This window comes from Somniosus microcephalus, chromosome 17, assembly GCF_052327205.1.
Source record: "Somniosus microcephalus isolate GS21.2 chromosome 17, FLI_Smic_1.0, whole genome shotgun sequence".
NCBI lineage: Eukaryota > Metazoa > Chordata > Chondrichthyes > Squaliformes > Somniosidae > Somniosus > Somniosus microcephalus.
This window is the reverse complement of record NC_141003.1, coordinates 65,743,390-65,764,400: the sequence shown is the minus strand read 5'-3', so window position 1 is coordinate 65,764,400 and position 21,011 is coordinate 65,743,390. Positions and strand designations below refer to the sequence as shown.

Sequence of the window (21,011 nt, the reverse complement as noted above, 5' to 3'; positions counted from 1 at the left end):
ATGGTGAACCCCAGTGTCACAGGGTGATGGTGAACCCCAGTGTCACAGGGTGATGGTGAACCCCAGTGTCACAGGGTGATGGTGAACCCCAGTGTCACAGGGTGATGGTGAACCCCAGTGTCACAGGGTGATGGTGAACCCCAGTGTCACAGGGTGATGGTGAACCCCAGTGTCACAGGGCGATGGTGAACCCCAGTGTGAAAGGGCGATGGTGAACCCCAGTGTGAAAGGGCGATGGTGAACCCCAGTGTTACAGGGCGATGGTGAACCTCAGTGTCACAGGGCGATGGTGAACCCCAGTGTCACAGGGTGATGGTGAACCCCAGTGTCACAGGGTGATGGTGAACGCCAGTGTCACAGGGTGATGGTGAACGCCAGTGTCACAGGGTGATGGTGAACGCCAGTGTCACAGGGTGATGGTGAACCCCAGTGTCACAGGGTGATGGTGAACCCCAGTGTGAAAGGGTGATGGTGAACCCCAGTGTCACAGGACGATGGTGAACCCCAGTGTTACAGGGTGATGGTGAACCCCAGTGTTACAGGACGATGGTGAACCCCAGTGTTACAGGGTGATGGTGAACCCCAATGTGAAAGGGTGATGGTGAACCCCAGTGTTACAGGGCGATGGTGAACCCCAGTGTCACAGGGTGATGGTGAACCCCAGTGTCACAGGGTGATGGCGAACCCCAATGTGAAAGGGTGATGGTGAACCCCAATGTGAAAGGGTGATGGTGAACCCCAATGTCACAGGGTGATGGTGAACCCCCGTGTTACAGGGTGATGGTGAACCCCAGTGTCACAGGGTGATGGTGAACCCCAGTGTCACAGGGTGATGGTGAACCCCAGTGTCACAGGGTGATGGTGAACCCCAGTGTCACAGGGTGATGGTGAACACCAGTGTGAAAGGGTGATGGTGAACCCCAGTGTGAAAGGGTGATGGTGAACCCCAGTGTCACAGGGTGATGGTGAACCCCAATGTCACAGGGTGATGGTGAACCCCAGTGTGAAAGGGCGATGGAGAACCCCAGTCTCACAGGTTGATGGTGAACCCCAGTGTCACAGGACGATGATGAACCCCAGTGTTACAGGGCGATGGTGAACCCCAATGTCACAGGTCGATGGTGAGCCCCAGTGTTACAGGGCGATGGTGAACCCCAGAGTGAAAGGGTGATGGTGAACCCCAGTGTCACAGGGTGATGCTGAACCCCAATGTCATAGGGTGATGGTGAACCCCAGTGTGAAAGGGCGATGGAGAACCCCAGTGTCACAGGGTGATGGTGAACCCCAGTGTCACAGGACGATGGTGAACCCCAGTGTCACAGGACGATGGTGAACCCCAGTGTGAAAGAGCGATGGTGAACCCCAATGTCACAGGGTGATGGTGAACCCCAGTGTCACAGGGCGATGGTGAACCCCAGTGTGAAAGGGCGATGGTGAACCACAATGTCACAGGGTGATGGTGAACCCCAGTGTCACAGGGTGATGGTGAACCCCAGTGTCACAGGGTGATGGTGAACCCCAGTGTCACAGGGTGATGGTGAACCCCATTGTCACAGGGTGATGGTGAACCCCATTGTCACAGGGTGATGGTGAACCCCAGTGTCACAGGGTGATGGTGAACCCCAGTGTCACAGGGCGATGGTGAACCCCAGTGTTACAGGGTGATGGTGAACCCCAGTGTCACAGGGTGATGGTGAACCCCAGTGTCACAGGGTGATGGTGAACCCCAGTGTGAAAGTGTGATGGTGAACCCCAGTGTCACAGGACGATGGTGAACCCCAATGTGAAAGGGTGATGGTGAACCCCAGTGTTACAGGGTGATGGTGAACCCCAGTGTTACAGGGTGATGGTGAACCCCAGTGTCACAGGGTGATGGTGAACACCAGTGTGAAAGGGTGATGGTGAACCCCAGTGTGAAAGGGTGATGGTGAACCCCAGTGTCACAGGGTGATGGTGAACCCCAATGTCACAGGGTGATGGTGAACCCGTGTCACAGGGTGATGGTGAACCCCAGTCACAGGGTGATGGTGAACCCCAGTGTCACAGGGTGATGGTGAACCCCAGTGTCACAGGGTGATGGTTAACCCCAGTGTCACAGGGTGATGGTGAACCCCAGTGTCACAGGGTGATGGTGAACCCCAGTGTCACAGGGTGATGGTGAACCCCAATGTGAAAGGGTGATGTTGAACCCCAATGTGAAAGGGTGATGGTGAACCCCAGTGTCACAGGGTGATGGTGAACCCCAGTGTGAAAGAGCGATGGTGAACCCCAGTGTTACAGGGTGATGGTGAACCCCAGTGTTACAGGGTGATGGTGAACCCCAATGTCACAGGGCGATGGTGAACCCCAGTGTTACAGGGCGATGGTGAACCCCAATGTAAAAGGGTGATGGTGAACCCCAGTGTCACAGGGTGATGGTGAACCCCAGTGTCACAGGGTGATGGTGAACCCCAGTGTCACAGGGTGATGGTGAACCCCAGTGTGAAAGGGCGATGGTGAACCCCAGTGTTAGAGGACGATGGTGAACCCCAGTGTTACAGGGTGATGGTGAAACCCAGTGTTACAGGACGATGGTGAGCCCCAGTGTCACAGGGTGATGGTGAACCCCAATGTGAAAGGGTGATGGTGAACCCCAGTGTTACAGGGCGATGGTGAACCCCAGTGTCACAAGGTGATGGTGAACCCCAGTTTCACAGGGTGATGGTGAACCCCAATGTGAAAGGGTGATGTTGAACCCCAATGTGAAAGGGTGATGGTGAACCCCAGTGTCACAGGGTGATGGTGAACCCCAGTGTCACAGGGTGATGGTGAACCCCAGTGTCACAGGGTGATGGTGAACCCCAGTGTCACAGGGTGATGGTGAACCCCAGTGTCACAGGGTGATGGTGAACCCCAGTGTCACAGGGTGATGGTGAACCCCAGTGTCACAGGGTGATGGTGAACCCCAGTGTCACCGGGCGATCGTGAACCCCAGTGTCACAGGGCGATGGTGAACCCCAGTGTCACAGGGCGATGGTGAACCCCAGTGTCACAGGGCGATGGTGAACCCCAGTGTCACAGGGTGATGGTGAACCCCAGTGTCACAGGGTGATGGTGAACCCCAGTGTTACAGGGTGATGGCGAACCCCAGTGTTACAGGACGATGGCGAACCCCAATGTTACAGGACGATGGTGAACCCCAGTGTCACAGGGTGATGGTGAATGCCAGTGTCACAGGGTGCTGGTGAACCCCAGTGTCACAGGGTGATGGTGAACCCCAGTGTTACAGGACGATGGTGAACCCCAGTGTTACAGGACGATGGTGAACCCCAGTGTCACAGGGCGATGGTGAACCCCAATGTCACAGGGTGATGGTGAACCCCAGTGTTAAAGAAGTAATATGTGTACTGGAATCAGCTTCAACCATTTAAGCCATCGTATGACATTGAGCACTATTCACAATCATCACATTGGTGCTCAATTCTGGATTTACTGCAGCACTTTCACCTTTCAGGATGAGTTGAGTACTTGCAGTAAACTGGAATCACTGTGGAGAATGGTTGCAAACTGCATCTGCATGTCCTTAAGCCTACTTCAAAGGCAATATGTGAACAAGCCATACTTTTGAGCTTTCAAGGTGAGCTAAACTGCATAAGAGATTGGTTACGATTCAACAGGGCTTTGTACAGTGCTGGCTTAATGGAGCACTCACAAGCATAAGCAGTGTTATAAAAATTCCCTGGCACACTGCGATCTGATCTAGTGTAAATAATTAAACTTATGCCCACAGGAATAGAGCTGGGAATCCTGTTTATTTGCTGGTAACTTGTCGAGTTTTTTCACGTCTGGGCTTGTAAGGCTTGTGTAACGTAGGCATTAAACGGAGTCATGGTGACAGAGCAGAATACACAGTGGTCCGTGTGTCAGCCTGTCCTTGAAAATAATGAATCGGAGAAAAATGTTACTTTAAGCAGTTTCATTACGTTGCTATAGTGAAAAATTCCATGTGACCTGGGGAAAGATGATGCCTGTGTGTTTGCTAAATCATAAATTCATTCTTCTAGAGTATTTTAGAATTTTATTTACAACAATGAACACAGGATACCTCCCCACTATCTTGTCAACATATAATGACCAACTGAAACCTCCACACCCGCTGGCTATTTAATCACCGAGCTTTTGATTACACTATCCATAATTTTGGGTCCTATTATCAAACTGGAAAGGAAAATAGTACCACAGTGCCCGGACGAAAATACACACCTCACCATCAGCTTCACTCTTCCATCTTAAAATGGATCAAAGGTCCCCACGTGAATCAGTTTCCAAATGTTCTGCCCAACGTGGAACATAGGAACAGGAGTAGGCCATGCAGTCCTTCAAGCCTCTTCCGCCATTCAATTAGATCATCCATACCAATAAGGTCCCAGATTCAATCCCTAGTTCTGATCTCAGTGGAGGAGATAGGGAGGGCTACAATTGGCCTGATCTAGAGGGGGGAATATCAACTTGAGTTGCCACTGCTGCTTATTATCCAGTGTCCTCTGCCAGAAAGCATGGGCATTGGATGAGTAAAGAATTGGGCTCAAGTATGATGCTGCCTATGGTGGAATAGCAACAAGAAAAGCTTGCCATTTAATAGGTGATTCCTCTCTCACCCTAGCCTCCAGCCTCTCTCACTCCATCACAACCTCTTTTGTTTCTCTATTTTATCAATATTAGTAAGGTTTGTTTTACTCTGAACAATCCTGTTATTCTCACACCCAGTGACAGCAATGCCTGTGATTCTCACACCCAGTGATAGCAATGCCTGTGATTCTCACACCCAGTGATAATGATGCCTGTGATTCTCACACCCAGTGATCGTGATTCTCACACCCGAGATAGAGAGGGGAATAAAAAAGGAGGGGGGGGGGGTCACAATATTGACTAAAGAATCAATTACAGCTGTGAGGAGGGAGAATATCTTAGAAGGATCATCAAATGAGGCCATTTTTTAAAAATTCATTCACGGGATGTGGGCGTCGCAGGCAAGGCCCGCATTTATTGCCTATCCCTAATTGCCTTCGAGAAGGTGGTGGTGATCCACTTTATACAACTGAGTGGCTTGCTAGGCCATTTCAGAGGGCAGTTAAGAGTCAACCACATTGCTGTGGGTCTGGAGTCACATACAGGCCAGACCGGGTAAGGACAGCAGAATTCCTTCCCTAAAGGACATTAGTGAACCAGATGGGTTTTTCCGACAATCCTGTAATGTTCATGGTCATCATTACTGATACGAGCTTTCTATTCCAGATTTATTTTATTAACTGAATTTAAATTCCCCAGCTGCCGTGGTGGGATTTGAACTCATGTTTCCAGATCATTAAGTCCAGGTCTCCGGATTATTAATCCAGTACCCTAACCACTATGCTATCATATGGGTTGAACTGAAAAACAAAAAAAGGGCAATCACACTGCTGCGAGTGTACTATGGAGCTCCAAACAGTCAGAGGAAGATAGAAGAGCAAATATGTAGGCAAATTTCTGAGACGTGTAAAAATAGGGCAGTAATAGTAGGGGATTTCAACTTCCCTAATATTAACTGGGATAAAATTAGTGTGAAAGGTATCGAGGGAGCAGAATTCTTAAAATGCATTCAGGAGAACTTTTTAATCAGTACGTAGCAAGCCCAACAAGAGAGGGGGCGGTTCTGGACGTAGTTTTAGGGAATTAAGCTGGGCAGGTGGAAAGGGTATCAGTGGGAGAGCATATTGGTGGTAGTGATCATAATTCAGTTAGATTTAGGGTAGTTATGGAAAAGGACAAGGCCAGACCAGGAATAAAAGTTCTCAATTGGGGAAAAGCTAATTTTACTAAGCTGCGAGGTGATTTAGCCAAAGTGGACTGGAGACAGAAACTTGAAGGTAAATCAGTGTCAGAGCAGTGGGAGGCATTCAAGGAGGAGATAGTGAGGGTTCAGAGCAAGTATGTTCCCTTAAAGAAAAAGGATGGGACAAACAAATCTAGAGTTCCCTGGATGTCAAGGGGTATACAGGGTAGGATAAAGAAAAAAAGAGAAGCTTATGACTCAATACTGCAGAAAGCCTAGAGGAGTATAGTAAGTGCAGGGGTGAAATTAAAAAAGGAAATTAGGAAAGCAAAGAGAGGGCATGAAAAAATATTGGCAAGTAAAATCAAGGAAAACACAAAGATGTTTTGTAAATATATTAAGAGCAAGAGGATAACTAAAGTAAGAGTAGGGCCTATTAGGGACTATAAGGGGAACCTGTGTGTGGAAGCAGAAGACATGGGTATGGTTCTTAATAAATACTTTGCGTCTGTTTTAACAAAAGAGAAGGATAAAGTAGACATTGCAATCAGGGAGGAGGAATGTGAAATATTAGATGAAATAAACATAGTGAAAGAGGAAGTATTTAGGGGTTTAACATCTTTGAAAGTGGATAAATCCCCAGGCCCGGATGAAATGTATCCCAGATTGTTAAGAGAAGTAAGAGAGGAAATAGCAGAGGCTCTGACTATTATTTTCCAATCCTCTCTGGCTACAGGTGTGGTGCCAGAGGACTGCTAATGTGGTACCATTGTTTAAAAAGGGAGAAAGGGATAGACCGAGTAATTACAGGCCAGTCAGCCTAACCTCGGTGGTGGGGAAATTATTGGAAAAAGTTCTGAGGGACAGGATAAATCTTCATTTAGAAAGACACGGATTAATCATGGACAGTCAGCATGGATTTTTTAAGGGAAGGTCGTGTCTAACTAACTTGATTGAATTTTTTGAGGAGGTAACAAGGGGGGGTCGATGAGGGTAGTGCGTTTGATGTAGTGTATATGTATTTTAGCAAGGCTTTTGATAAGGTCCCGCATGGCAGACTGGTCAGGAAAGTAAAAGCCCATGGGATCCAAGGAAAAGTGGCAAGTTGGATCCAAAATTGGCTCAGAGGCAGGAAACAAAGGATAATGGTCGAAGGGTGTTTTTGTGACTGGAAGGCTGTTTCCAGTGGGGTTCTGCAGGGCTCAGTACTGGGTCCTTTGCTTTTTGTGGTATATATCAATGATTTAAACTTGAATGTAGGAAATATGATTAAGAAGTTTGCAGATGATACAAAAATTGTCCGTGTGGTTGATAATGAAGAAGAAAGCTGCAGATTGCAGGAAGATAGCAATAGACTGTTCAGGTGGACAGAACAGTGGCAAATGGAATTCAATCGGGAGAAGTGAGAGGTAATGCATTTGGGGAGGGCTAACAAGGCAAGGGAATACACTATAAATGGTAGGACACTGAGAAGTGCAGAAGATCAGAGGGACCTTGGAGTGCATGTCCACAGATCTCAAGGGAGATGGCGCGAGGTCAATTAAAGGGGCTGATGGCGGAGAAAGCACCAAAGCCAGACTCGGTTTATCCAAAGGGACTGAAGGAAATGGCTGAGGTTGTTGGTGAAGCCCTGGAAAATATTTTCAATCTTTCACTGAGAACCTGGGTAGCACCAAATGATTGGAGGAATTTGCAAGTGATGCTCTTAGTTAAAAAAAGGATTAATCACAAGTCGGTAAATATAGACTGATGACCAATACGCTCAGGTTTGATCGGGGATATCCAGCACAGCTTCAGAAAGCAGCGGTCACGATTAACAAACCAGTTTTGGTATTTGAAGATGTTACTAGAACAGTAGATCAGGGGGATCCAGTAGATGATACCTACTTGGATTTCCAAGTCTTTTGATTAAGTGGGGTTGGAGAGGATTTTCCCACTTTTTTTTTCCCCAAATTGGCCTGTTTTTTGCCTCTCCCAGAAGATCACATGGTTTTGGGTGGGGTGGGGAGTGTATATATTGTGATACAAAAGGTATCGCAATTGTGCGGGGCAGGCTGGATGGACCTTTACCTGTCCATCATTGCTCGTACGTTCGTAAGTGCCTCATGAGGGACTGTGTGCTAAAATTAAGTCCCACAGTGTCGGGGTCGGGGATGGAGGAGATTCTGGACATGAATGGCATTATTGGCTAAAGGACTGGCAGCAGATGATGGTTTTAAATGGGCTGCTTCCCAATGGGCTCTGGTCAGCAGTGAGGTGCCCCAGAGTTCTTTGCATGGCCCTCACCTGTTTATTAATGATCTGCAGCAGGACACAGATAGAACGATTATTAAATTTGTAGATGATATGAAGTTACACTGTAGAGTCAAGATCTTAGAAGGGAATAGATTACAACTGGATCTGGATAGCTTGGGGGGGATTGGGCCCAAAACTGATAGGTTTTGGAACTAGGTGCGGCAAATTCTGGGACAGATTATAACATGGGTGGGTGTAGATTAAAGGTGGCAGAAAGGGAGAGGTTATCAACTACTCTCTAAAGGTTCAAGCTCAATTTCAGGCAGCTGCAGCCAAAGCAAACAAGATCTCGGGTGGTACTACCCAAACTACTCTGTATAAAACTGGGGCCACAATAAGAAAGAAAGACTTGCAAGAGGCCAGAATTAGAGGAGCACAGATGTCTCGGAGGGTTGTCGGGCTGGAGGAGGTTACAGAGATAGGGAGGGGTGAGGCCATATATATCACCTTTCACGACCTCAGCACATCTCAAAGTGCTTTACAGCCAATGATGTACTTTTTGAAGTGTAGTCACTGTTGTAATGTAGGAAATGTATCAGCCAATTTGCGCACAAGATCCCACAAACAGCAATGTGATAATGACCAGACAATCTGTTTTTTTAATGATGTTGATTGAGCAATAAATATTGGCCAGGACACTGGCGAGAACTCCCCTGCTCTTCTTCAAAATAGTGCCATGGGCTCTTTTGCGCCCACCTGAGAGGGCAGACAGAACCTCGGTTTAACGTCTAATCCGAAAGACAGTACCTCCGACGGTGCAGCACTCCCTCAGTACTGCACTGGAGTGTCAATCTAGATTTTTTTTTGTGCTCAAGTCTCTGAAGTGGGACCCACAACCTTCTGAGTCAAAGACGAGAGTGCTACCAAGGTTATATAAGGTTTATATAAGGCCTTGATGAGACCTCATCTACAGTATTGTGTATCATTTTGGTTCCCTCACCTTAAGAAGGACATTTCTTACCTCACAGCGCCAGGGACCCGGGTTCGAATCCGGCCTCGGGCCTCGGGCGACTGTCTGTGTGGAGTTTGCACATTCTCCCCGTGTTTGCGTGGGTTTCCTCCGGGTGCTCTGGTTTCCTCCCACAGTCCAAAGATGTGCAGGTTAGGTTGATTGGCTATGATAAATTGACCCTTAGTGTTAGGGGGATTAAATACGTGGGGTTGGTGGGATATGTACGGGTTACGGGGATCGGGTGGGATATGTGTCGGTGCAGGCTCGATGGGCCGAAATGGCCTCTATCTGCACTGTGGGGTTTCTGTGATTTCTGTGATTTCTGTGATTTTAGCTCTAGATAAGGTACAGAGAAGGGCCAACAAGGATGATCCCTGGCACAGATGCATTTAGCTATGGTGATCGGCTTCATGCCTTGGCTTTGATTTTGCTGGAGTGGTGTAGACTGAGAGGGGATCTGATTCAGGTCTTTAAAGTTATTAAAGGCACAGATAACATACAGGTGGATAGATTGTTTGAGATGATTGGGCTGAATAGAACTAGGGTCCACCAATTCAAATTGAGTGATGTTGGATGTGCGGAAGTTATATTTTTCTCATTAGACACATTTCTGGAAACCACAAGATCATGGTTGAAGGAAAGTTAGATTTTGGGTAATAACCAATGGGTTGGGGCCTGATTGTCATTGAGTGGTTAGAGAGGAGGTTTTGACAGAGGTTCTTTAATTGGCTATGGGGCCTCTTTTTTTTTAACCTCTCCATGAGGTGAGGTAGTGAGGGAAAGACTGTGATGGGGAGTATGGAGACAAGTCCAGCTAGAAGTAGGGTCTAAAGGCCTTTTCTTGTCCCAAGTACAAAACACAACACAACACGACATAACAACAAAACACTGGGAAATCTGCCCATGTATGTCCCCTGATGCTTCTTTGATTCTGTAAAGGGGATCCAGAGGCCAACTCAGGTGATTAATATAATTCTTGTTTACCTGCCTGCACTGTTCATGCTCACTGTCTCCTTCCCCCAAAACCTAAAACCAAGCAATTTAATTGTTCAAATTCTTACATATTTAGAGTTGCAGCTTCTTCTTTCCTCAAATGAAGGAGAAACATTCACACAAATCACCAAGCAACTGGCATTTGAATTCGCTTAATTCAGTACCAGCTCTCATTAACTTTTACACAGACACTCTTCATAGGCTATTTAGTGCAATGACCTTCCTTTCCAAATATCAGTTTGAAAACCTTTGAAACTTGTCAGTTAGGACAACCTGGGGGCAGGGAGTGAAAATGTCCCATTTATCGCTCTATTTTCATCAAATGAAACCCCTCATTTGCTGATTAAAATGCATCACAAATGGTCCTCATGCCAGGAAACAATTATCTTCATTAACCATAGAATATTTGAAAAGCAATTCAATTTTAAAAATAAGCTCTGGAGTTGGTACTGAGAAAAATGATCATGTTTTTTGGCCATTGAGAAAACACTAGCACTTCTACACTGGGAGATTGGTAATTCAGCCTTACCGTGCAGTGACAACAGGTGACCTCTTTCCTACTTCTAGAGAGGCTGCTGTGGGCTCGTCCCCGAGTGAGTGAGTATCCTTAGACAATTGCTGCAGCCTGGAGCTCAGCTCGCTTATTACAGTGGGTTTGCTGCCCTCGACCATCTGAATGGGCCTGGGCTCAACGGGATCCCCCCACAACTTGGACTTTCTCTGTATGAGGTAGCGAGACCGCCCTACGCCGGGGGGCAGCGCGGACGGCTGGTGTTGGGCAACAAGCTCACTGTCTGAGGTCTGCTTCAAAAGAGGGTCCCTGAATGTGACTGGCCCTTTGTTGAGTTGGGACTTTAGCTTTGGCTTTGGAGGCACTGGAGGCTTCTCGAGTATGAAGGTCTGTCCATCAGCAAATGACGTGTAGGTGTCCAAGGGCTCTCCGCTCTCTGACGACAATGTTGACATGCTGGAGACGGTTGAAATCGTGCTTGTGGTTTCCAAGTGATGGTCGCTACTGCTTCTCGTGTCTATTTCTTCTACACCCGAGTCCACGCTTGCTTCTGAAGGTGGGGCATCTGAAGGCTTCCCTGAGGGTGAAACGCCAGTAGTTGAAGGTGCTGCAGTTGGAGGTCTACTGGGATGGCTGGCAGTTTTCTCAGCCTTGGCTTGGATGAAGATGCCATTTGCGAATTCATCAGGAGGTGGCACAAGCCCAATCTTTGCAAGTTCCTCTCTCGTTTCTTCATCGCTTGAGGACAGCAGTGGAGGGAGAGAAACGGGAAATGGCTCCACATCTTCATCAGAGCTTCCTTGAGTTTGGGTTTTCCCAGGTGCTTCAGTAGGTGGAGGCTCAGAAACAGCACTGGGTTGCTGGGAAGCTTGGGTCTCGGTAGGGGATAGTTGAGGCTGTGGTGGTGATGGCTTCAAGGCAGTTGTTGGAGTATCTTGAAGTTCGGACTCTTGCCCATTACTCGTTGCGTGGACCATCAGTAACCCTGCTGTTTTCTGCTGTGATGTATCCACTATGTTGATAAGCATACTTTTTTTCTCTTCCACTCTCTTCTCTTCTCTCTCTGCCTTCTCAATCTGCCCTGGCCTGGTTTCTGCTTCTTTCCTCAGCGTGGTAGGAGTTCCCCACTGATGTTTTGCAGTTACTGGCACCTCAGATGTTGGACTGTAGCCTGCTTTGGCCTCTGGCGAGAAGGGAGGTGACGTGAGGCACTCGGCTTCTGTTTTCTTTGCCTCTTTGCTGTGGCTCTCGATGTATGGAGGGGCGTTTCTCTCCTGGGCTTTAACAGTTTCATTGCTTCCGGCCGCCCGCTGATGCTGTGTTTCTGCGACTAGTGCCCGCTGTCTTGCGGCCAGCGCAAGTGCCAGTGGTGAGTTGGGATCCAGCGGCTTCCCTGTGAGGGGATGTATAAAAGTCACAGGCATGCTTGCTGGTGGTCTTGAGGAGGGGACAGGTAAAGGGACTGGTGATCGGAGAGACCTGTCACTGCTACTCAGTAGTCTCTCGTCAACTGACCTGGACTGTTGCAGAGCTGGGATGTTGGGTGCTGTGTCGCTTTCAATGGCACCTACAGAAAGGAAGACTGTTGATTTCCTCTTCTCTTCCAACCGTTTTTCTCGGTCCCGTACTGCTCCTGCAATGGCGACAGCAAAGGGGCTGGACAGATCCTGCCCATCTTCCTGCGCTTTGCTGATTCCCTCTCTCTGCTGCTGCTCATACTCTTTGCCGGAGTGCTGGGCTATCCTCCTGGCTAATAACTCCTTGCCAGCCACGGAGGAGCCAGCTGCTGATGCTCTCTCTATCGCGTCTTCGACCTGGAACTGCTTGACCAGAGGGCTTTTCTTACGAAGTGGCTTCGTTGGTGCAAAAAGACCCACGTTGAACTGGCCCACGTTTGCGTACGGGTTGTCGACCATCTTTGCCTTCCGTTTGCTTTTTTCTTGGGTTGGCGAGGGGCTGGGCCATGGGATGTCTGTTGGCTCTACGGGATAGTAGGACGAATCCTGCAGGATTATCATTGACCTGGCTCTTTTCTGCCTCTCTACTGGAGGCACAGGACTCCGACTTGGCTCATAGACCTCTGCCGTCGTCACCACCTGCTGCCCCCCGTGAATTTTCGCTTCTGTGTTGGGCTTAAAGCTGGACCGCACATTGTCATAAGTTCGCCCTGGGGGAGGGGGTGGGGAGAAAGGAGGGGGAGGGCCCGTGTCTAAAAGGTATGGGGAGGGCGGTGGGGGAGGGGCTATCTGAGGAGGTGGGGGTATGCCCAGTCCTTCTCGAAGAGTGTCTTGCATGGACGTGCTGCGTAAAAATCTTCCCTCCATAGCTGAGACTGACAGTTTATCGTCCTCAGAGGCTCCTGCAATACATGATAAAAGTACCTCGTAATTCACACGTACCTTGTCGGCTCTCTCAGCAACATCTTAGGCAGGCAATGAATTACTTAGGAAGTACAGTGAACATCGCTGTGTATGTAAATCAGGCGGCCATGTCTACGCACAGCAAGATCCCACAACCAGCAACGATAGCGAGTCTTTAATCATTAATCTTTTGGTGAGCCAAGACACCGGGAGAACTTACTGCCCTTCTTCCACTCGTGCTATGGGGCCTTTGACACCCACCTGAATCACAGCAACTGGCAGATGAAGGACGGCACTTACAACAGTGCAGCACTCTCTCAGTACAGCAGTGCATTGGGGTGTCAGTCTGGATTATGTGCTCGAGTGCTGGAGTGGGACTTGAACCCACAACCTCCCTATCTCTCTAGCTATCACTCTGTCACTATATTTCTCTCTCTATTTTTATCTCTCTCCCTCTGCCTCTCTATCTGTATATGTCTCTATTTATCTTTCTCTCTCTCCCTCTATGGCTTTATATCTCTCTATCTGTGCCAGTCTCTATCTCTCTGTATCTTTCTATCTGTGTCTATTTCTATTACACTCTATTATCTCTCTATCTGTGTCTGTCTGTATTGTGCTCTCTATTTCTTTGTATCTATTGCTGTCTCCTGTCTCCATCTATCACTCTGTATCTATCTGTGCCTTTATCTATCTCTTTGTATCTTTCTATTTCTATCACTCTCTCTATCTTTCTGTATCTCTATCAGTGTCTATTTCTATCTTTCTATCTGTTCTATCACACTATTGCTCTGTATCCCTTCATTTGTTCAATCAATAACCAGATATTTATCTTGCTCCTTCTTATAGCTGTTAATTGTCACTGCAGCCACTCTTTCAACTGAAGCCTGTTCCATTCTATTCCTAAGTCCTGTCTGAAGTCAGTTCATTTTACACTCCTTTACTGCTGCAGGGTTTAAGTAACATTCCTGTCTCTGAGTCAGAAGGTGAAGGGTTCGAGCCCCACTCCGGACAGCCCTGGTGAGTGGCGACTAGAATCTGGTCTCAATGCTGGGTTGACATCCAGCAGGGGACTCGTGTCCAGACAGAGTGACCACTGGCTCAAGGGTAGTATTCTCGCCCGAGTCAGAAGGTGAAGGGTTCAAACCCCGCTCCAGACAGCCCCGGTGGCTCTAAATGCTGGCTTGATGTCCAGCGGGGGTACTTGCGTCCAATAGGTGCCTGTGACCCCTCTTCCGTCGTAAAGGGCGGGTGGGGCGCTTTAGTCTTGGTTGCAATCTGAAGATAAAAACCACGAGGAAGGCAATGGGAAACCACCTCAGCTACTCCTCCCTAGTAAGTGGCTCAAGAATCTCATGTGTGAGAGTTGAGTTAGGACCTACCGCAGGGCAGAATACAATGGATGGACTTCTGCAGATGACACTGAGATAGTTGGGAAGGCAGAATGTTCTGTGGATTGGAAAGCTATTCAGGCATCTAGAGACAGTAAGTAACCGTGACCCGAATTCTGCCCTGGCCTGTACTGTGTTACATGATCCCAGTGTAGGGCTGCTAGAGTTGAGTTCAGGAAGGAAGAATCAGCCAGGGTGCCGGCTTCTGATCACGAGTAATTCCTGTTAGAAAATCCACATCTGGATGCTGAGTGAGGCGATGACATTGAACAGGCGACCGATTCTGGCTGTCTAAGCTTACGTGAAGCATGGGCAGGTGCGTGAGGTGTGAGGGGGTGGCTGGAGCCTGGGGAAACATCTTCTCAGGAGAGGAGGGGAGAGAAAACTGAGTGAAAATAAATAAATCTGAAATGTCAATGAAAAATGTTACATGTCAGGGTTAACAAAAATGAATAGGACTCTGAGTAAATGATAGAGGAGTTGAAATAAAATGGAAGTGAGATTCATCTTAACAGCGCTGTCAGATTATCTGCTCTACTTCCTCCCCTTCCTCTCTTTTCCACTAGCCCCCCCGGTGAGTCACGTGCGAGTCTATGCAGTGAGTGTGATTGGGCTATTCTACCACAGAGGGCATCGCGGCCGACTGCTCATCCGCATATGTGTACTTTCTAGGCGGGGTGGGGGGGGGGGGGGGGAGGTCAATGGACAGTGGCTGGAGATGGAGATGATTTAACTCATCATATTTAAGGGGACTGATTCTTGGGAGCTTAATGTCCTGCATTGGTCAGTCCCACACCAGAGAGCGAATTTACCCACTGAATTGCTGGCGAGAAAGGTTCAAATGAAACCGCAGAGCCTGCATGTTACTATGGTAATCTTACCTATGGATTTCGTCCTTGACATTCCTCTAGGCATCGGAAGGTGCGGTTTCTCTGGTACAGAAGGTGGCGTTGACTTTGAGGGCATACCCTGACGCTCAAATAGCGACTGAAAGAAGAAAATAGACCAATATTTACGGGAGAAGGACAGTGAACATCAGAATTGATTTATATGAAACTCAACAACAGGCTGAGCTACAACTTGCATTTAATATAGCCCCTTTAACGTAGTAAAACGTCCCAAGGCGCTTCACAGGAGCGTAATCAGATAAAAGTTGACACCGAGCCAAAAAGGAGACATTAGTACTGGTGTTACTGGACTAGTAATCCAGAGGCCTGGACTAATAATCCAAAGAACGTGAGTTCAAATCCTACCATGGCTATTTAAGAATTTAAAGAAGTTGGAATTAAAAAGCTGGGATTAGTAAAAGTGACCATGGAGCTGCCAGATTGTCGTAAAAACCCAGCTTTTGGTTCAGTCATGTACTTTGGGAAACAAAATCTGCCGTCCTTACCCTGTCTGGCCTATATACGACTCTGGTCCCAAACCAACGTGCTTGACTCTTACTCTTAACTGCCCTCTAAAGTGGCCTAGCAAGACACTCAGTTGTATCAAACAGCTGCAAAGAATATGGGCAATTAGGGATGGGCAATAAATGCCGGCCTTACCAGAGATGTCCACTTTTTGAGAATTAATTTTTTAAATGTCCACTTGAGCTAGCCTAGGAGGGTGAGCTCACCTGAGCTAATTCAGTCCGACTGGCGACAGAGTCAGAAGGTCCAGGGTTCAAGTCTCACACCAGAGGCTTGAGCACAAATACTAGTCCGACACTCCCAGTGCAGTACTGAGGGAGCGCTGCACTGTCAGGTGCTGTCTTTCGGATGAGATGTTAAACCGAGGCCCCATCTGCTCTCTCAGGTGGATGTAAAAGATCCCACAGCATTATTTGAAGAGCAGGGTGTGGTAAACCACTGTCATACCTGTCTGTGTCTGTATGTGTATTCCACTAGGTACAGGTCTGGACATGCCTCGGCTGACTCCTCCCACTATTCCACGTATATAAGTGACTACCTCCCAGTCCCTTAGTATTCTGGACGGGTCGACCACTCGAGACAAGACCTTCATTCTTTAGTTAATAAAAGCCTGATTGTTACTCGCTCAACCTCAGTCTTTTGAGTAATTGATGGCGCATCACAGGGGAATTCTCCACAGTGTCCTGGTCAACATTTATCCCTCAACCAACATCACTAAAAGACAAATTATCTCAGTGCTGTTCGTGGGACCTTGCTACGTGCAAATTGGCTGCCGGGTTTCCTGTATTAGAACAGTGACTGCACTTCAAAAGTATTTCATGTCCCCCTCTCCTTCAAATCTGCTGTCATCACCCCTCTCTTCAAAAAAACAACCCTTGACCCCCTCCGTCCTTGCAACTACTGCCCCTTCTCCGACCTCCCTTTCCTCTCCTAAGTCTTTGAATGTGTTGTCGCCTCCCACATCTGTGCCCAACTCCACAAATAAACTCTAAAGCCTGCACATCTGCCAATGCACTTTATTATGGTTATGTTTATGTTATATACTACAAGCCAAATGTATGTTGAATGTTTAAATGTCTTAATCCAAATGTACACTCTCGGGAGCCGCAAGCCTACATTTCGTTGTACTGCACTTGTGCACTAACAATGACAATAAAAGTTGATTTGATTTGATTTTGATTTTCCTGGAACTCCATGTTTGAATCCCTCCAATCAGGTTTCCGCCCCGTCACAGCACCGAAATGGCTCTTATCAACGTTACAAATGACATCCTATGTGACTATGACAAAGATAAACTATCCCTCCTCGTCCTTCTTGACCTGTCTGCAGTCTTTACATGGTTGACTGTGCCATCCTCCTCCAATGCCTCTCCACTGTCATCTAGCTGGGAGGGACTGCCCTCATCTGGTTTCATTCTTATCTATCTAATCGTAGCCAGAGAATCACCTGAAATGGCTTCTCTTCCTGCTCCCGCACCGTTACCTCTGGTGACCCCCAAGGATCTATCCTTGGCCCCCTACTATTTCGCATCTACATGCTGCCCCTTGGTGACATCATCTGAAAACACAACGTCAGTTTCCACATGAGTGCCGATGACACCCAGCTCTATCTCACCACCCCTCCACTGTCTCTAAATTGACTGACATCCAATATTGGATGGGAAGAAATTTCCTCCAAATAAATATTGGGAAGACCAAAGACCATTGTCTTCTGTCCCTGCCACAAACTCCGTTCCCTTGTCACTGATTCCATCCCTCCCCCTGGCAACTTTGAGGCTGAATTAGATTGTTCACAACCTTGGTGTCCTATTTGACCCTGAGATGAGCTTCCAACCACATATCCTCATCATCACTAAGACCGCCTATTTCCACCTCCGGAACATCGCCCAACTCTGCCCCGCCTCAGCTCATTTGCTGCTGGAACCCTCATCCATGTCTTTGTTACCTCTAGACTTGACTATTCCAATTCATTCCTGGCCGGCCTCCCATGTTTTATCCTCCGTAAACTTGAGGTCATCCAAAACTCTGCTGCCCATATCCTAACTCGCACCAAGTCCTATTCACCCATCACTCCTGTGCTCGCTGACCTACGCTGGCTCCCGGTTAAGCAACACCTTGATTTTAAAATTTTCATCCTTGTTTTCAAATCCCCCCAGTACCTTGCCGCTCCCTATCTCTGTAACCTCCTCCAGCCCTATAACCCTCCGAGATATCTGCACTCCTCCAATTCTGGCCTCTTGAGCATCCCCGATTTTAATCGCTGCACCATTGGTGGCCGTGCCTTCAGCTGCCAAGGCCCTAAGCTCTGGAATTCCCTCCCTAAACCTCTCCACCTCTCTTTTCTCCTTTAAGACGCTCCTTAAAACCTACCTCTTTGGTCATCTGCCCTAATATCTCCTTACGTGGCTTGGTATCAAATTTTGTTTGATAATTGCTCCTGTGAAGCGCCGTGGGACATTTTACTACATTAAAGATGCTATAAAAATACAAGTTGTTGTTGTAAATCGCTTTGAGACGTCCTGAGGTTGTGAAAAGCGCTATATAAATGCATGGTCTTTATTTCTTTCTAAAGCCCAATGGGCTGCAGATAAGCTCTGATAACAGCCTCTTTTACACTCAGGAAGCCTGACAGACCATGGCGAAACTTTTGTTAAACACCTTATAGAATGGTTTCCTGGAGTAGACCATTAAAGTAGTTTTCTTTAAAAAAAAAATGCCCAAACTCCCTTCCCCCAAATTTTCTCACATACTTTCCTGAGGTGCTGGCTGTTGCTGGGGGATGTGCCATGATGCTTTCAGGCCTACAGTGCCTCACTCAATTGGCCATTGGTTTGACACTAGATGGTGACTATTCAACCAGAGAGGGCATCACTGCTGAGGCCAACCACCACTTATATGAGGCTTTACATCAGTGGGGAGGGGGAAAGGGAGTTTTCTGAATAACCAAGAGCTGAACTTTCTCCCACTGGACTCTGGGGTACTGAAGCCAATTGTAGTGCCCCTGCCGCTATCGTGCCCAAGATAGGTCATCTGCCACAGATCAGGGATCAAACCTGGGACCGTCCGGCTGGGGCTGTGTGGCTCATTGCGAGACGAGCAATGCCTTTACCCAGTAGACCATGAAGATCAACTTTAGAGAGAAATTCCATCCTTTCAGACAATAATTAAGGGCAAAAAGAAACAGCTTTTTCCGCGTGTCGAACAAATTATTCTTGATTAATATTAGAAATTCAAATAACTGCATCAATGGAAAATGAGGAAGCATAAATTAAAAAGCTATTTAAATTCATCAGACAGGCTTAAACAGCAATTCCTTCCACCACTAGTGCACCGTGGTTGTAGTGTGTACTAAGAACATAGGAACAGGAGGAGGCCATTCAGTCCCTTGAGCCTGTTCCGCCATTCAATTAGATCATGGCAGATCTGTATCTCAACTCCATTTTACATGCCTTTGTTTCATATCCCTTAATACCCTTACCTAACAAAAACCTATCAATCTCAGTTTTGAAATTTTCAATTGACCCCCAGCCTCAACAGCTTTTTGGGGGAGAGAGTCCAGATTTCCACTACCCTTTGTGTGAAAAGTGCTTCCTGACATCATTCCTGAACGGTCTAGCTCTAATTTTAAGACTATTCCCCTGGTTCTGGACTCCCCCACTCTATCTACCATATCAAATCCTTTAATCATCTTAAAACGTCAGTTAGTTCACCCCTGAATAAAAGCCTAGTCTATGCAACCAGTCCTCATAATCTAACCCGGTATCATTGTGGTAAATCTGTGCTACACCCCCTCCAAGGCCAGTATATCCTTCCTGAGGTGCGGGGCCCAGAACGATCTACAGGATACACTGCAGCAACTCATCAAAGCCAAGGCAGCACCACCCAAACGTGCAACCTCTACCACCTAGGAGGACAAGGGCAGCAGGTGTATGGGAACACCCTCACCTCCAAACTCCTCTCCATGTCACACACCATCCCGACTTGGAAATATATCAGCCGTTCCTTCATTGTTGCTGGGTCAAAATCCTGGAACTCCCTACACAGCATTGTGGGAGTAACTTCACCACATGGACTGCAGCGGTTCAAGAAGAAGGCTCACCACCACCTTTTCCAGGGCAACTAGGGATAGGCAATAAATGCCGGCTTTGCCAGTGATACCCTCATTCAGAGAATGAATTTTTCAATAGGCTGCATGTACAACACCACTCAAGGCAGCTTGAGGTTTTCTTTTGTAAAATGTTCTTGTAAAATGCAGGGCTAATTCTCCCAGATCAATGACAGAATTCATCTTATTTCAGCTCAATGGCTACTCAAAGGAAAGTGGGAGTGGGAGCGGTTGTGGAATAAAGGGGAGAGGAGATGAGGGTTAAACTCAACTGTAAATGTGTTCATCAAGGCATAGTTCTGTGTGTACAATGGTTTGTACAAACACTCGGGGTCTCCAATCACCTTAATCAGAGGTTACACTTACATGAACAGCTGAGACACCGAGCAGAAAATCGGCAGATGGATTAAATAAAACCACTTGTCAAGCAGCAGCTGCTGTGGTCAAAGAGCACGTCAGCACTCAAACCCTGCAGCAAGTACTTAATTTAATTTTGGAATGGATTGTTTCACAAATGGAGTGAGTCTGTTAATGCATAGAGGCTTTTTTCTCAAGGAGGGAGGGACCCTTTTTCATTTATTCTGCTTTCTTCCAGTTTGCCCACTACTATCCTGCCCCAACTGACTGATGCTGGGGTACAACTCTGGGTGACAGTGACCACAGTTCATGTGTGACCTGGTGAGTGTCGGCGGGCTATTTGACCATTGGGGGAACAGTGTCAAGCCCAATCCTGTGCTCACCCGACATCTACACACATTATTTTTCTGCGAAGGTCATTGAATGCCCATCGGGACTGTGGGTCCTTCCGATTTTCCCATTCCAATCTGCCCATTCCAATCTAGCGGTGCTGAGGCCAACAAGGCCTCCCCATTTGAAATCGGCTAACTCAGGAGAGATGTGGATCGAAACTGGATTTTCCTAGTCTGAATGGCTCATCTGCGGACAATCTTAATGGGCTGAAGCATTGTTAAGTTCATGGGGGAGCCTGTATACCTAGGCTCTGCCCCAGGCACTGAGGCATGGCACAGTCTGTACCCAGGCACTGTCCCTGGCACTGGTACAGTCTGTATTCAGGCACTGAGGCACGGTACAGTCTGTACCCAGGCACTGAGGCACGATACAGTCTGTACCCAGGCACTGCCCCATGGACTATGAGTCGGTACAGCTCAGATTCAAAGTCCTGAATCTGGGGCAACATGCACTGT

The 21,011-nt window shown here is 47.6% G+C and overlaps 1 protein-coding gene across 1 annotated transcript in view; it reads right to left on the bottom strand.

Annotated features, from left to right (window-relative positions):
• shank3a (SH3 and multiple ankyrin repeat domains 3a) overlaps window positions 1–21,011 on the bottom strand; it is a 1,542,118-nt gene that overhangs the window by 47,334 nt on the left and 1,473,773 nt on the right. Inside the window, exons 20-21 of the mRNA XM_086010558.1 lie at window positions 15,172–15,277; window positions 10,561–12,901 (exon numbers count right to left, since the gene is read on the bottom strand). Coding sequence (XP_085866684.1) covers window positions 10,561–12,901; window positions 15,172–15,277 — 2,447 coding nt within the window. The remainder of the gene's footprint in view (window positions 1–10,560; window positions 12,902–15,171; window positions 15,278–21,011) is intronic.